The sequence below is a fragment of the Culex quinquefasciatus genome, chromosome 2 (assembly GCF_015732765.1).
Source record: "Culex quinquefasciatus strain JHB chromosome 2, VPISU_Cqui_1.0_pri_paternal, whole genome shotgun sequence".
Lineage (NCBI taxonomy): Eukaryota > Metazoa > Arthropoda > Insecta > Diptera > Culicidae > Culex > Culex quinquefasciatus.
Window position 1 is genome coordinate 57,050,391 of NC_051862.1, and position 17,757 is coordinate 57,068,147.

Consider the following 17,757-nt stretch of genomic DNA (forward strand, 5'->3'; position numbering starts at 1 on the left):
ACAGGACACACGTCGGAACGTCGGATACAGGCGGATTTCGTTAACCTGGCCGATGTGGCCAAACAGGCTCTGCATCTGGACCACCTTCGTGCCGGAACCGTCTGGCATCTCGTTGCGCGGAATCAAATTTGTGGCCCGCCGATTGATCGCAGTTTCACAAAATGAACCACGGCTGTTGCTGCTGGCTGACACACTGACACACACGCGCAAACGGTTTTGTACACATTTGGGCACACATTCATAATTGCTGTGAGCCTTGCATATAAGTTTCATGAAAAAAAGCATTCTGCAAAAATCTATAGTGTCTCGCATATAAACGTTATATGCGGAGCTCACAAAGCATACTTGAATAAACAATAGTTTTTAACGAACAGGAGAAAAAATCAGTTATATGCGTACGCATATAAAATCTAAGAAGATTGTTTGTAAAAAATATGTGTAAAGCATATAAGGATTAATATGATGTGTCATAATTTTTATTATGCCAATTTGAAGATTGGATATGTGCAGAGTACATATAAAATCAATCATGATTTTAGTTTCAGTGTACTAAATCACATTTTTGACGAAAATACTTTATATTTCTGTATTATCCGCGCACCACGCACCACCAAAGTGCGCATCTCTTCTGTTGCGCGAAAAAATCTGTTGCGCCGTACAAAAATGGAGTGGTTTGTCGTAAGCGTATACATCAGCCTGTGGCGCAACAGGCTTTGACAGGTTGCGCTCGTATTTTGATTTTTGTTTGCCTTCACAATATAAGCCCGAGAAACTGAAACATTTTTTGTCCCTATTTTGGGGATGTTGCTTCTAGCATACGACCTTCTTTGTACATATTTTCGGCCTACCTTCTGATTGGTTGAAATCTCGAAGCACGTAGCGAACTTTTTTGACGTACGGTTCAGCCCCAGCTCGTACAGTACAGCCGCACAAATTCGGTCGACAAACATGCTCAATCATTGTGATATTTTAAGCCACAAAACAACATTAGAACGAATTATTTCATTTGCATTACGTGCAAAATTAGCTTGGACATGATTTATATCATTCGTTACGAATTTTAAATATAATTAAACATTTGTTGCGTAGCCAAACAACAAGCCCGTAATATGCAAGAAATACTGTAACTTGTGAAAAGCGCGCACACACTGTCACAATTTGTAGAAGTGTCAAATGGACTGCATATAGAGCCATTCTCTCCGAAATGGACGAAGTTATTAATCAGTTATTTTAGTGATTTGGTGGCAGTTTGGTGATTGTTTTTTCAACGGGATTGTGCAACCCACCAAAAAAAAACATATTGCCGGTGGTTGGAGATTCGGGGGACGGCTCTCATTCGTGTGCTGAGCGATGAAAGCCGTGACGCTGAGTGTCAACAAGCGGTAAGCAAAAGTGGTGAAAATTTTCGCCCTAATGGGCAACTAGCGATTTGCCAAAAAAATAGTGAAGAGTGCTATTTTTATTGCTTTATTTCTAATTTAGAAGGAAAAAGTAAATTATTCTTGCCCACCAAAATGAAGATAATGACTGCACGTATCATTATCAAGTGACAGATTCTTGCCAGATTTCGTGAAATTCTCGATTTCGTTGAATTAAGATTGATAGACCCAAAATGGATACTAGGCCCAAAATAGGGACAAATACCCTATATGAAATTTTGAACCAAAAATATTTTTTTTCAAAAATTGAAAAAAAAAATTTAAAATTTCAAAATGCAGACAAACATACCAAAAAAAAACAAAAAAAAATGAAAAAATTAATTTAGAATATTTAAAAAAAATCCATGAATATTAAAAAATCGAAAAATAAAAGTAAATTAAAAGTTGCAAATATTTTTCAAAGTTTATGTCACCCCCTCTTCAAAATCGGTCCGAAAAATCAGGAGGCAAAAAATTTTTTTTTTCAGAAATCTTCAAAATTTTTATGAAAATAGAAGTCAAATCAACTTATAACAAACTCTTACGCATTTTCTGCATTAATAATCATATTTAGCATGTTTGTGCTTGTTTAAAAATGTTTTGAATTTTTATAAAATTTCAATGTACAGCACCGCAAAAATTTTATTTTTCGCAAAAAATATAATTTTCCTCAATACTTAGATGTTTTGAAAACTAATAATTGCAAAACAACCGGGCAGATATAAAATGCATTTTAAACACTTTTTTTCATTCAAATGTCAATACCTTGGCTTGTAATTACAATTTTCATATTTTTTATTTTTTAAGTTTAAAATGGATTTTTAAATTTTTTTCGCGGGACTTTTTGATAGAAAAGGTTCTACTTGACAGCTCTTTCCAAGAGGACCATAGTTGATCTATCGAAAAGATGTTGTCTTGTCATTTTTTTTGCATTGAAATAACAAAAAGTTATCAGAAATGGTTTTAAGCGTGTTTTAATCGTTGTACATAAATTATATTTTTTATATAAAAATTTACTTAGAGCTCAAAACTTGAAAAATTCAGAACATCAACAATGTAAATACTCAATAATGCTACAAGATTATTTTTTTAAAAAGAAATCATTATTTCAAATTAAAAAAGTTGATTGAACAATAATTTTGTTCGGTGTCGCCCCTCCCGCACGACGACGCCCATGCTGATTAACGGCGCGTTGCAGCCGACGTACGAAACAAAACACACAACGAAGAGAAAAGCCAAGCGAGGACCAGAAAGTTCTCCACTCGCGAACGGAAAGGAAGCAGCGCCTAGCAGCAGCAGCCCCAAGAGGAATAGTTTAACCAGTGAAACGGAAAAGTTAAATAAAACCGAACCTTAAGTTAAAGTGTTTCCTCTGTGGTACCAAACCGAAAAACAGTCCACCACAATCCGAACAGTAAGCCAAGGCCGTGTGAAACATAAAAGTGGTCCATCCCGAACCGGATTGGAAGTGTTTCCTGCTGCTGCCTCGCGCTGCAAACGTGTTTAAACACGTTCGGAATCGCGTTCGAAAAGTGTAAAGCCAGTCGCGTGTGTGTGTGTGCGCCACTTCAAAAAGTGAACCGGAACAATGTCCGATGGTGAATTCAGTGATGATGACCGCGAATCGATGCATTCGGCGGACGACACCGGATTCATGGGGTTTCCGGAAGAGAAACTCGCTGTCCCTGTACGGAGCGCCATTGTCCGGAACCCGAATCAGCAAGTGCAACAACAAGTTCCAAGGGAACTACAAGGCCTGTTCCGGCTTCGAGAGCAGATGAGGCAGAGGATCGTTGGTGTCCGTCGGAACCTGCAGAAGCAGAAGCAGCTTGCTGTGGGACCGCTCAAGGTCATGAAGGAGATGCTGGCGGCCGCCTTCAAAGAATATAACGGGTGCCACAATGAAGTCATGACGTGGATAACGGACGACGAACTTCCGGCTCAAGTTGCGATTTACCAAGAGTTCGAAGACATGTACTTCGAGGTCTCGACGACTGTGGAAGAGCTGTATCTGGAGGCCAAGAACCGAGATGCAACGCCGTCGAATACCAAGCCGCAAGTTGTTGTCCAGCAACGCCCCTTGAAAGTGCCAATCCCCTCGTTTGACGGCAGTTACGCAAACTGGCCGAAATTCAAAGCCATCTTTCTAGACCTGATGGCCAACTCCGGGGATTCAGACGTGGTGAAGTTGTACCATCTCGAAAAGGCGCTAGTCGGGGAAGCCGAAGGGAGCATTGACGCGAAGGTGTTGAACGAGGGTAACTACAAACAAGCCTGGGCTGACCTCGCTGAACGCTTCGATAACCTGCGTGTGATCGTCGAGTCTCATCTACGAGCCCTGCTGTCGCTGAAAAGGATGACGTCCGAGTCGCATAATGAATTGCGATCTCTGATAAACGAAGTTACGCGCAACGTGGAGAGCCTGCGGTACCTGAAACAGGAGTTGACTGGCGTGTCCGAGCACATGCTTGTATTTCTGATCACTAACGCGCTCGACCAGTCCACACGTAAAGCCTGGGAGGCTACGCAGAAGAAGGGAGAGTTACCGAAATACGCTCCGACCATGGAGTTCTTGAAGTCCAGAGCCCACATTCTGGAAAACTGTGAGGTGGCGTTCGAGTACCAAAGCCCACCAGCAACCAAGCCGAAACCTACGTTCAAACCAGCCCAGAGAAGTCATGCCGTGGCGGCCATTCCGGCATCCGAGTCGACGTGTGACTTTTGCGGTGGTTCCCACGGTAACTACCAGTGCTCGACCTTGACCTCTCTGTCCATGCCCCAGAGGAGGGAAAAGGTGCGAGTAGCTGGACTCTGTTACAACTGTCTGCGAAAGGGACACTTCGTGAGCGGGTGTCCTTCTACGAAAGCGTGCCGAAAATGTGAAGCTCGTCACAACACGTTGTTGCACGATGACGCAGCGTCACTCCCTGGACGTGCCGTCCAGCCCAAGCCATTAGTCGTTGCCGAAGCAACAGCACTCCAGCCTGCCGTAGAGGAGGCGCCGAGTTCGGAAGAACGTCATGTGTCTGCATCCTGCTCAAGCCTGTTTCCCACCAGGTCCAAGACTGTTCTACTGCTGACCGCAGTGGTAGATGCCCTCGACAAACACGGCAAACCCCAACCTTGCCGTGTTCTTCTCGACAGCGGTTCCCAAGTCAATTTCGTGACCGAGGAACTGGCCAACCGTTTGGGAGTAAAGAAGCAGCCAGCAAATGTCCCTATCACCGGAATCAACGAGTTGCGAACCCACGCCCGCGACAAGGTTCTAGTGAAGTTCCGATCCAGAGTATCCTCTTTCGCCTGTGCGCTTGAGTGTCTGGTCACACCGAAAGTGACTGGAAAAATTCCAACAAGAAAGATCGACGTCAGTGGTTGGCGTCTTCCGGAAGGAGTTGTACTGGCCGACCAAGATTTCCATACCCCAGACAAGGTGGACATGCTGATCGGCGGCGAACTCTTCTTTGACATCCTGAAACCAAGGCACCTCCGACTGTCAGATAATCTGCCACAGTTGCGAGAAACCCATTTGGGATGGGTCGTTGCTGGGGTCCTCAAGGAACCGTACGTCGCGGACGTACCAATTCAGCACTCTAACATGGCCACCGTGGAGGACGTCGAGACAATGATGAAGCAGTTCTGGAAAGTTGAGGATTTGCCGGACGTCCCGAAACTTTCGCGAGAAGAAGCTGCTTGCGAATCTCACTTCCTGTCCACCTATCGACGTGACCCAACAGGAAGATTCGTGGTCCAGCAACCCTTCAAGAAAAACGTGGTCAATCTGGATGATTGCAGAGATCTTGCCCTGAAGCGATTCCTGATGCTCGAGAAGCGATTGATGCGAAACCCGGAACTCCAAACCCAGTACATCCAGTTCATTTGAGAATACGAAGCTCTCGGCCACTGCCACGAAGTGATTGAAGCAGACGACCCACAAGGCCAGAAGAACTTCTACTTGCCGCACCACGCAGTACTGCGGCCCTCGAGCTCGAGCACGAAGTGCCGCGTTGTTTTTGATGCCAGTGCAAGGACGTCCCCGAACAACTTGGCACTGAACGACGTTCTCCTCGTCGGTCCGGTAGTGCAAAGCGAGCTGTACGCCATCATGTTGCGTTTTCGGATTCACAAGGTTGCGTTTACGGCGGATATCTCCAAAATGTACCGTCAAATTCTGATGGCCCCCGAACATCGACACTACCAACGGATCTTTTGGCGAGAGCAGACAACACAGCCGCTGCGGGTGCTTGAACTCGACACCGTTACGTACGGTACCGCATCAGCCCCGTACCAAGCAACCTGATGCCTCGCCCAGCTGGCCGAAGAAGAGAAGGACGAGTTCCCGATTGCAGCAAGGATCGTTAAGCAGGAGGTTTACATGGACGACATGCTCTCAGGAGCCGAAACGGTGTTGGAAGCGATTGAGGCGCAGCAACAACTGAAACAGCTTCTCGCACACGGTGGCTTCCCAGTCCATAAATGGTGCTCCAACTCGGTAGAGTTCCTCAAGCACATGCCTGTAGAAGAACGTGAAACGCAAGTGCCGCTGGAGGAGAGTGGCGCGAACAAGGTCATCAAGGTTCTAGGACTGCACTGGGACCCTGAAGCAGATACCCTACTGATTGCCAACCAAACCCGGCCGTCGACGAGTGATGTTGTAACCAAAAGAATGATCTACGCTGGGGTTGCTAAGTTCTACGACCCACTCGGGCTCTTCTCGCCTGCTATCGTCCTCGCCAAACTACAATCGCAGCATCTTTGGAAAATCAAGGCAGACTGGGACGATCCGCTCGAAGGAGAGGTGGCGCGCCATTGGCAGGATCTTCAAGCGTCACTGGCGAAGCTCAATCAGATCCAAGTTCCGAGACGTGTAACGGCGAACAACGCGGTAGCTTATGAGTTGCACGGGTTTGCAGATGCTTCCAACGTAGCGTACGGAGCCTGTGTGTATTTGCGAAGCATTTTTGCCGACGGCTCGGCAAAGATGTCGCTGCTGACCAGCAAGTCCAAGCTGGCTTCCCTGAAAGAGCTGTCCATCCCTCGGAAGGAGTGCTGCGGTGCTCTTCTGTTGACACGTCTTGTGAAAAAGGTGATCACCGAGCTGAACATGGAGTTCCAAGATGTCGTACTGTGGTGCGATAGCATGATCGTGCTGGCCTGGATTAAAAAACCGCTCAACCAACTCAAGCAGTTCGTGAGAAATCGCATCGCTGTCATTCAGGACGAGACCGATGGCTTCCGATGGGAGTATATCAACACGGAGAACAACCCTGCGGACATAGTTTCCCGCGGTCAGGTGCCAGAACTTCTGCGCGACAACCGGCTCTGGTGTAGCTTCCGTAAGATCCAACGAATTGTCGGCTACGCTTTGCGTTTTGCCGAAAACTGCCGGAAGAAACCCGCTGAACGTAGGAGCGGCCAGATCTTGACGATCATAGAGCTGCGCAAGTCGAGGGAAGCAATACTGAAGGTGATTCAACTCGTTCATCTGGGAGACGAGATTCGGCGCGTTCGCCTCAACGAGCCTTGCAAACGGATCGGAAACCTCCGACCGATCCTTCACGAGGGATTACTCCGAGTTGGCGGTCGTCTCGATCGCTCACAGCTTGCATTTGAATGTCGACACCCAATCATCCTCCCGGACAAGGACCCGCTGGTGAGGAAGATGATAGAGGAAATGCACATCGATTTTGTGCATGTCGGTCAGAACGGACTTGTAAACGCCCTGCGTCAACGATTCTGGTTGCTAAACGCAAGATCTACTATCCGTAAAATTACGCGGCGATGCGTTAAGTGCTTCCGGTGTGACCCCACTCGTACAACGCAGCTGATGGGAAATTTACCTCCAGCGAGAGTTGTTCCTTCACCACCTTTTGCCGCCACTGGAGTTGACTACGCCGGTCCATTTTGGGTCAAGCAAGGTTCTCGTCGACCCACTCTTGTGAAGGCATACTTGGCAGTTTTTGTCTGTATGGCCACCAAAGCGGTGCATTTGGAGCTCGTGTCCGATCTTAGCACCGACGCATTCGTGGCGGCACTTCGACGGATGATCAGTCGCAGAGGGTGCGTTCAAGAGTTGCATTCGGACAACGCAACTAACTTCAAGGGCGCTCACCACGAATTGCACGAGCTTCACAAGCAGTTCCGGGATCAGCTAGCGGTTCAGCGCATCGTACAATTTTGCCAAGAACGTGAGATCGAGTGGCATTTTATTCCACCGGACGCTCCCGAGTTCGGAGGGCTCTGGGAGGCAGCTGTAAAATCCGCTAAAACTCACCTGAAGCGCATCGTAGGTAATGCAAAGTTGACTTACGAAGAGTTCTCAACGGTGCTGACTGAAATCGAAGCCGTACTGAACTCGCGCCCGATGTTCGCTGTGTCCAACGATCCTGCCGACCCGCTGGTGATCACACCGGCACATTACCTGATTGGCCGTCCTCTCACTGCCCCGGCTGAACCGTCTCTGGAGGATTTGAACGCCAACCGATTGGATCGGTGGCAACACCTGCAGCTCATGCGTGAGCACTTTTGGCGTGCCTGGAGTCGTGAATATCTAAACACACTGCAACCAAGGAAGAAAAACTTGCGCGCAATGCCAAATGTTCGTGTCGGTATGATCGTCTTGCTTCACGACCGAGTTCTGCCACCCCTTAATTGGAGGCTAGGACGAATCACGGCGGTTTATCCAGGAGAAGACGGATTTGTACGAGCAGTTGACGTGACCGTGAACGGATCGACCTACCGGCGCCCCATCAACAAGATCTCCATCCTTCCGATCGAGGACAACCTACCAGATGAAGCTTCTAAGGTTGAGCAGACTCAACCGGGGGGAGGATGTTCGGTGTCGCCCCTCCCGCACGACGACGCCCATGCTGATTAACGGCGCGTTGCAGCCGACGTACGAAACAAAACACACAACGAAGAGAAAAGCCAAGCGAGGACCAGAAAGTTCTCCACTCGCGAACGGAAAGGAAGCAGCGCCTAGCAGCAGCAGCCCCAAGAGGAATAGTTTAACCAGTGAAACGGAAAAGTTAAATAAAACCGAACCTTAAGTTAAAGTGTTTCCTCTGTGGTACCAAACCGAAAAACAGTCCACCACAATCCGAACAGTAAGCCAAGGCCGTGTGAAACAAATTTTTTTCTAAGAAAGAATTCAAAAAAAAAATAGGTATTTGTAAATTTTAGAGCCGTCTGCGCCATAACGGTCCTTTTCGGAAGCTAATAACTTTTCAGCGAAAAATATGGTGTCTTCTGGAAAGTAGTTCTAAATATAATGAAGGTCCTACATCTGAGAATTGATAGAGATTTGACGTCTGTGCACCCTCCACAGGTAAAAACAGTTGCTTTTCTCCATACATTTTGACGGTGAAAGTGCGGAGAATGTAACATTTTTTAAAAGAATTGGGTCCTAAAATGAAGCTTAGATTGCTGATATTATTGTTTACAGCGATAAAGCTTATTTTTCTGAGTACAATGACACTTTGTACGACCACAAAGAGTTTAAAATGGATTTTTGAATCAATTTTGAAAAATTAACCTCGCGGTCCTTCTTGACAGAAAAGCTCCTTCTTGACAGCTCGTTCCAAGGGGACCATAGTTGATCCATCGAAAAAATGTTTTCTTGTCAACTTTTTTTTTTTTGCATTAAAATGAAAAAAAGTGATCAGAAATGGTTTTTAATCGTGTTTTTTACCGTTGTACATATAAAATTACATACGGCTTTAGTACCCAATTGGGTACTAAAGCTCTATGTCAATTTTTATGTACAACGGTAAAAAACACGCTTAAAAAACATTTCTGATCACTTTTTTCATTTTAATGCAAATTTTTTTTTTTGACAAGACAACATTTTTTCGATGGATCAACTATGGTCCCCTTGGAACGAGCTGTCAAGTAGGAGCTTTTCTGTCAAGAAGGACCGCGAGGTAAATTTTTCAAAATTGATTTTAAAATCCATTTTAAACTTTTTGTGGTCGTACAAAGGGTCATTGTACTCAGAAAAATAAGCTTTATCGCTGTAAACAATAATATCAGCAATCTAAGCTTCATTTTAGGACCCAATTAAATGATCGAGGAATCGGTCAATATCTTCCAAAAATAAACAAATGAGTCACATTTCGTTAGCGTGTAAATGTTCAGTCCCAACTACATCTGAATTACTTCGTTTTCGCTGTAATCGTTTCATCTTGAGCACCCCTCACTTCGTGCGAGCGAACGTTTTGTTTACAAAACAATCCCTTAATCTGTCAAATACGCAACTTCATTGATGATTTCTAGAGTAAATTTTCAAAAGGTCCTATCCGACAAAATAAGCAAACTGAGTTATTTATTGCATGACATTCAGCAAGCCGGAAACTACACGAACCGCTGATCCGATTTTGTAAAAGCCTTTTATTTTTCAAGTTATTGATAGAAAACAAAACAACCTAAAACCACTCTCGAAAAATGCTACCCCAAATAAATATAGGTTATTTTGCCCCTCGGGAGTCCTATGTGCATTCGAGTCAAACGTGCACATAGAACCGTAGCAAATCAACCTATGTGCCATCTATATAATTTTATAGTCATGATGCATATACGCCTAATATACGCCCATATCAAAATGACCTATGTACATGGTTATTTTGCTAATTAAAAAATATGTATAGGTCGTTTTTTTATGAAACCCTAAAACAAAAATATTTTGCAAACTTCAAGTTCACCCAATCCTCACGCAACGTGTAGGCAACAGCTGATTGAGAGCATGAAATGTTTCAATGCTTCCAGCGTGAGAGAGAGAAACTGTAGGAGAGAAAAACACCCAACCCGCGCTCTCGTAAACATCTGTCGGATAGGTGCTTGCAATTTAACTTACACGACAATGTAAACATTATTTGCCTGAGTCGGATAGGACTTTTAATATTTTCTACGATTATTTACCATTATTTTTACGATTATTTACCAAAGTAGTGCTAGAATCTTGTTGTAGGCTGATAAACTAGAGTTCAGGTAAGTTTTTCTGTTAAAAATCAACGGTGGTAGCGGATTAAAACCAACCTTTTTGATTGATTTTTAAATTTTCTTTCAGAATCTGGTGAACTGGTTTTGAGGACAAATCAGCAACGGCGAGAACAGAGAAACAGAGTCGATCTCGCTAGCCGGAACGAGGAGCCCAAGAACGATAACTCTCCAAGCTGGGGACTTCCGGGGACTGGGAACAGCCGTTGGTAAGTTTAATTTGAGGGACTGCGTCGAGGACTGCGTGATTCGAGTTTTGAGTTAGTGAGGAATTTTTTGTTCTAGGTGTCCTGAAGGCGGTTCGTTGTGGCTTTCCGCAATGCGTCCAGTGGGTGGAGGACGCCAACCAGCTGAGGAGGGAGGCATTCGGTGTTAGCCAGCGGCTCAAGCGATGAATTGTGCAAGAGATTGCCAACGGGTACGGAGTTTATCCGCCGCACTGCAAGAAAAAGTAAACCATCCTGCCCGATCCGGTGTTGCTGGACGTGGAGAAGCGCACCCCGGCAAAGCGAACGGCCGAGGGCAAACCAAAGAAAAGGGAGATTTAAGATTTTGCTGTTTCCTGTTTAATTTTCACGATATTTGATTATTTAGGTGGATGGTTCCCGTGGAAGTTAAAAAATACCACTTTTTTAGTTTTCTGTTCTGATTTTAAATAAAAATTTGAAGATTTTGCTCCAATTTAAATAATGTTTGGCTTCTTGATTTTTATTTTTTGAAAAGTGAGATGAAATCCTCAAAAAATATTTTGAGCTGGGCAAAATGTCACAGAAATTTTAATTTATTTCAATCATTCTGGCTGGACAAGATAATTAAATGTTGCTTTGGTATGAAATTCAATAAAATATAAAAAGATAAAATATAAGCAAATCAGCGATAACTTTTTAGCTATATTAGAAAAATTACTAAGCCTACGGATTATGTATCCTGTGAGAATCGACCTCGGCGGAAGAACGTTCCGGAAGCGGCCGTAGACGTAGTGGTCGTCGTTGGCCTAGCCATCATCGAGGAAGTCGTCACCACGCAGAAACAGCAATTACGAGACTGCAGTAAACTGCAATGACGAAGTCGTTGGCGTCGCAATGGAAACGACTATCTTGGCCGACGGCGACGATATCAGTACGGAGAAGCTGTTTCCGTTGCCATCGACTTCCGAAGAGTAAGCCCAGCAATCTCCACCGCTACCGCCGATGCCACCCCTTTCTCTGTTGCCACCGACCTGTCCAACGCCCGCGTCGGAACGTTCCCAGCAGCAGCAGAGTTCCAACATCGCAGTAACCGGTTCCTCCAGCGACGAATGTCGCTACGCCCGCCAAATAACAAGGTCTTTCTCACTTGGTTTTATGTTCCCAAATCATTTCTGTTTTATCAAGTACCGAGGTAACAATTTTACATCTTTTCAATTTAATAAAGTAAAATTTGGCAAAAAAGTTGTGCAAGACTTAACAAACTGTTTATGAATCGCAAATCACAAGCCATGTTGCCTTGTCTACGTCGATCGCTCGGTGGAGCAGAGCAGAGTTTGGAGAAAAACTTTGGGCCAGTTTTTCAGCAGTTGATGTCAACGACGTGATGCACCGACCACCAATTCGGCCGCGGCGGGTGAAACCGAGGGTGAAACCATCAGAGCTGGAACGCTCACGACATTGCCGCTGACCTCCTTGTCCTTCGTAACGTTCGAGGTCGATTCTCGCCGGCTACTTGCTCTGCTGTGTGGATGCTGATTCGAGGACGACGACGAGTGGGAAAGCTTTCGTTGGCGTTCCTCGTGGTGGTGCTTCGAGGACGATGAATTCGACTGTTAACCCGACCAAGAACTGTACTTGTGCCGGTGACGGTCGTTTTCCTCTCCCGATCGCGATCCTAGTTCCGATCCCGGTTTTTATTGTTGTCTCGCTCGCCGTTCTACCGGTGCTTGTCCTTCTTACCACTGCTACTTTCGTCAGCAAACCGCCTTCACGACACCTAAAAACAAAATTCCACATCAATTCAAAACTAAAATCACGCAATCCTCCAAATTAAACTTACCACCCACCGAGAATTTTGGCTCGAGCCAAAATTTTCAGTGGACAACGGCAGCCAAGTGGTTGATTGCTCATTTTCTTTTTACCTGAAGTCTCCAGCTTGGAGGGTCGTCGTTCTTGCGCTTCTCGTTCCGGCCAGCGAGATCGACTAAGTTTTGTTTTCGCCGTTGCCGATGTGTCCTCAAAACCAGTGCAGCAGATTCTGAAAAAAATATTATCATTAAAAAAAATACTAATTTCAGGTTGCAAACAAGGTTGCAAACCACTACCATTGCTGTATTTTAACAGAAAAACTTACCTGAACTCTAGTTAATCAGCCTTCAACAAGATTCTAGCACTTCTTTGGCAAAAAATCATTTCAAAAACATCAAAAACTATAAAAATCTGAAAAGTCCTATCCGCAACCAAGCAAAGATTGTTTACATTGTCGTGTAAGTTAAATTGCAAGCACCTATCCGACAGATGTTTACGTTTGGGTTTACGAGAGCGCGGGTTGGTTGTTTTTCTCTCCTACAGTTTCTCTCTCTCACGCTGGAAGCATTGAAACATTTCATGCTCTCAATCAGCTGTTGCCTACACGTTGCGCGAGGATTGGGCGAACATAGTTTTTATAAAAAAGTTGTTCTTTTTAAATAGAGATTTAAATATAATTAAGAAAAGTCCTATGTGCAATGCTGCACACATTTGCTCCAATGTGATAAATCCTATCTGCAAAAAAGTTCTATGAAGCGTGTCCTATGTGCACTCAAAGGTCGTATGCAACAAATTTATTCAGAAATATGTTTAAACAAGACTATTGATAGTTCCCGTAAAGTACACTTAAAAAGCATCATTCTAGGTCCATTTGTGCGTTTTTAGAATTGAAAAATATTAAACCTTGTTTAAATGGGATTAAAAAATATCCAGCAAAACTTTGACATTAATTTACTCAGATTGAGGTTTTTGCACATAGGACCTTTTGAAAATTTACTCTAGATTTTAGAAGCCGTTTTTGAATTTTGTGCAATAATCAAATTTAATTTTTAGAAAATGAGCACTTTTGACAGTGATTGCGCCTTCATGAATCTGGAGGAAATCTGCCGCAGTTGCATGTCCAAAAAGCAGAAAATGCGACCCCTGTTTGGTTCCAGCCTGGACTCGATGCTGATGACCGTGGCGAATGTCAAGGTAGAAATTAAGGGTTGTTTCGGCTGGGCTGCTAGGTGGCAGCCTTACCCCGAGACTAGGTATTTGCATCCTTTGGTTAGGCGGCATACCCAAGTAATCATCAACTCAGAAAAACAAAAGAACAAATTCAGGACCGATAAATTGGCACCAGATCAGGCGATGTTAAAAGTAAAACGATTGGAAACTCGGTCGTTTGAACGTGGCCCGGTAATGGAGAGCGATCCCATCGCCAACACCTCTTTCAGGTACCACATCTACTACAGCGACGGCGAAAAGGCGATGTATGGAGTCGTTTTCGTAGTGATTGGGGATCAAAAGAACGGAGCCATCAAGTGGAAGGTGGTGAATGACCGGATCTGCGTGTTGAGAATAAAGGGCACATTCTTCAACCACAGCCTGATCAAAATCTACGCACGGACTAACAACGCGAACAACAAGTCCGATGACGAAAAAGACGATTTCTACGAGCGTTTCGATAAGACCTAAAGAGTAAGAGTGCCCAAGACACGAATAGTCATCGGACACACAAACGCGAAGGTTATTCGGAACATTCGGAAGCACACATGGCGTCACCCAAATGGTTTATGGTGTACTCAAATCGATCACGTTTGGATGGATGATCGACACTCTTCGGCGGCCCAAGATCGAGTATCCTGGAAATCTATTTATTCAGCGTTGGGCCGATAGACCTGTTGCTGAGAAAGTAAAGTAAGTATTGCCAAAATTCTCCCGTAGGTCTCCCCAAACGATGGCTTCCCGGCGCAGATGTGCGTCCAGTGCGTGCTGCAGGTCAGCCGTGCGTTCACCTTCAAACAGCAGTGCGAAAAGGCGGACGTCACCATCCGGGAACATTTGGCCGCCCAAAAAGCGAACCAGGAAAAGGACGAACCGGAGCCAGAGCTGCAACTCATCACGCTGCATCCGGACAGTCCCGGGTTAGAGTATCGAATCAACGGAAATGCCGGCAACGAGTGCGTGCTGATTCTGCGAAGTATTAAGATTCCTCCAGTGGAGGCGGTTCAGCAGCTACCGGAAGTTGTTCCGGTGGACGAGCCGAAAACTTTTATTGTGGCAAATGTTGAGTCGTTTTTGCAAAGCGATGAACAACAGGTGGGTGAAGAAATGCAGGACCAATCGAGAGAAATAGTCGATGGCGGAAAGGTTATTGATTTTGAAGTTAATCGAGACGATCTAGCCTGTAATCTGGGACAGGAATTGCTGGAAGATGACTGTTACGGTGAGGAATAATCAGGTTTATAAATTCTATTGTTTCAATATTATTTTCTTTTAGTTGAAGAAATTGAGGAGCCTTTTGAGCAGAATCAAAAAGACGTAATTCTTGAGAACGAAAAAACAGTGCAACTGTCGAGCTCAGAAGATCCAACGTCGGATGCGCACTTTGAGTGCAATGTGTGCAAAAAGAAATTCTCCAACTCCAGTAAGCTGAGGGTAAGTCCAGGATTGCTGGCCAACCTCGCTATAGTAATAAGTCGCGTTTTGATTGATTTCCAGCGCCACTCGCGGACTCATCTGCTCCACAAACCACACGTTTGCAACATCTGCGGAATGAGCTTCGCGGAAAGTTCGAACCTCACCAAGCACAGACGCAAGCATACCGGCGAACTTCGCAATATCGTAGGGAAACCAAACCTTTGCCCTGTATGCGGAAAACGGTTCAAGTGGACCACTTCGCTGTCGAAGCACATGAAACACCACACGAAACGTAAGGTTTATTGGTGTTCGTTCCCAGGCTGTGGAAAATACTACGTCGAACAGCGTTCTCTAGACATTCACAGTTATTCGCACGAAGATAAGAAACCCTTCTCCTGTCAGTACTGCAGCAAAGGATTTACGCAAAAGTGTAATCTAGAAAAGCACGAACGCGTCCACACCGGCGAGAAACCCTTCCGCTGCAACATCTGCTTCAAAAGCTTCGCCCAGAGCGGTTACTTGGTCATCCATCAGCGAATCCACAGCCACGAACGGCCCTACAGCTGCCAGGAGTGCGGCAAGCAGTTCGCGGCATCAAACGCCCTAACTGTCCACCTACGGTCGCACAGTGGCGTGCGCAACTACGGCTGTGACGCGTGTGGGAAGCGATTCTCGCGCCAGGAAACGCTCACCATTCACACGGCTCGAAAGCACTCGGGCGGCGAGCGGCCACCGCACGGCTGTGTGCTGTGCGAGGCAAGGTTCGAGAGTGCCGACCAGCTGACGGAACACATGAAGAGCGAGCACGGCGATCGGTTCTACCACATGTGTCCGAGCTGCGGGAAGGTGTACGCGTCGATGCAGAGTTTGAAGGTGAGCGGAAAGCGGGAGGAAATTTGAATTCGTTAGAGCTAAACGAATTGTTTCATTACAGAATCACCAGAAGACTCACCTCAAGGAAGGCGATGAAGGACAGAAGCTAGGTCAGGCCGTTGACGGTGAGCTGACACGATCTCGTGAGACTGCAGAGACAAATCTTTCCGGAAATCAAATACTTGAATCTGTTAACTTTACGGAAGAGAATATTGATGTTATTTACGATTAAAATAAATAAAAATTGCAGGTGGTTGTGTAACTCGTGACCAACAAGACACAGAACATTAAACACAGCTCCTGAACAAAACTTTATTATTTTATTTATAAAAGTTCATTTTTAGGTACAAGTTTGTTTCAGGCATACGTGGTGATTATTGCATTCAATCGTAATTTTTCGACTTTTTTTAGTCGTATATCCATTTTGACTAATTTCCATATTTTTTAAAGCTGTTTTTTTTTTTTATTTTCAGGGTTTTTTATTAAATTTGTTCTTGACTTTTTAGAGCTACTTACTATTTATTTCGATTATCTAAAACAAATCAAAGCTTTTTTTCAATTTCTTCGCAATTTGCAATTTTCAGTGTAAGAACGGGCCTTGACCGATCTTATGCACCAGGTTCCCGACGAACACGCACTGCCCTTACACCTACATCTCACCCTTGCTCTGAGTCAGTACGAGCAGCACGCTAGAACACGCTTTGAGTGTTCGTGCCAGGCATGCACACCTTCTTTTCCGGTTACGCATTTTAACTCGGCCGGGGGTGGTACATTACGTAGGGTTTGATGTAAGTATAAGCGCCTAACCATTTAAAGTGTGCCTATCAACTTTCATTAAAGCAAAAACTGTTTTATTTTTAGTTTGAAGTTAAAAACTAATTGTTATTTACTGTGTATTGTTATTTACTGTGTATTGTTTTCTTCTGAAATTTTGCCTAATGTTGAGTCGTGTTAATCTATATCAAAAGTAAAAGAAAGATAGCAATTTATTACGCAGATAAAGAAATAAACAAATGTTAATAAACAGAGATAACAAACGAGCTTAGATTGTATTATAGGTAATTTATAGGGCAGATGAAAATTATTCAAATATATATATATATATATATATATATATATATATATATATATATATAAAGAAAAGGCACAAGACAAACAAAATTGAAATCGCTCCCAAATTAAGGGAAAACAGAGAGTGTGTTACAGCAGCATCAATTAGTAAATAGAGTGGAAAAGCGTTGAGAAATAAGAGAATCAAGAAAGTAAAATCGAAAACAAGTTTAGACAAACATTAAAGGGCGATAATAAGCCGAAGGCGTGTTAGAGAATCAGTGAAACAAAATAAACAGGATATGGATGGTATGAAAAAAAAAAACGGAAAGAATAGAAACCCCGTTCTGCGATGTTCAGGTACATCCACAGCAGTTGACTCAACATACTGCGAATCAAAACAATACCGTCTACAATCACAAATTACTTCCCTGTCTCACATTGTCGCGCCCCTTTCTTTTAGCCGTCTCGACTCTAACCATTGCTGGTCAAAGTTTTACGAGTCGTTTCCTCAGGCCACCAGCAAGGTCATACTTTGTCATCATGATGACGAAACCAAGCCAACGTGGAGGTAAGAAAATAGGACACTTGCAAGGAACCAGAGCTATACTGTCCTGATCAAGAATGATCTAACAGGACTACGGACGTAGTCAGTGACGCCCTTGGCCTGCTATAACTTGGGGAAAATTCGATTAAATTTAAAAATTCAAAATGCACCTGAAAGGACTTGAAAAATGCAACAAAATGCAGGGTAGAACATCCCAATTGGTTAAATTTAAAGGGAGTTATTGGTATTTTAGTGA

At 44.4% G+C, this 17,757-nt stretch overlaps 3 protein-coding genes across 4 annotated transcripts; all 3 read left to right on the forward strand.

The window, feature by feature from the left end:
• The first annotated feature begins 3,006 nt into the window (after positions 1-3,006).
• On the forward strand, positions 3,007-5,298 carry LOC119766016. The gene has a single exon (XM_038250347.1). It carries the CDS (start codon positions 3,007-3,009, stop codon positions 5,296-5,298), a length of 2,292 nt encoding a protein of 763 aa, XP_038106275.1.
• A 501-nt stretch (positions 5,299-5,799) lies between these two features.
• Positions 5,800-8,292, forward strand: LOC119766017. The gene has a single exon (XM_038250348.1). It carries the CDS (start codon positions 5,800-5,802, stop codon positions 8,290-8,292), a length of 2,493 nt encoding a protein of 830 aa, XP_038106276.1.
• A 5,111-nt stretch (positions 8,293-13,403) lies between these two features.
• LOC6042626 (zinc finger protein OZF) lies at positions 13,404-16,200 on the forward strand. 2 transcript variants are annotated; one of them, XM_038252612.1, is made up of 5 exons: positions 13,404-13,600; positions 13,846-14,837; positions 14,892-15,049; positions 15,113-15,904; positions 15,966-16,200. In XM_038252612.1, exons 2-5 carry the CDS (start codon positions 14,366-14,368, stop codon positions 16,134-16,136), a joined length of 1,593 nt encoding a protein of 530 aa, XP_038108540.1. In that variant the 5' UTR covers positions 13,404-13,600; positions 13,846-14,365; the 3' UTR covers positions 16,137-16,200. The 2 variants fall into 2 exon arrangements, with proteins under 2 accessions (XP_038108540.1, XP_038108539.1); XM_038252611.1 differs by having other exon boundaries at positions 14,336-14,837.
• Positions 16,201-17,757: the final 1,557 nt, after the last annotated feature.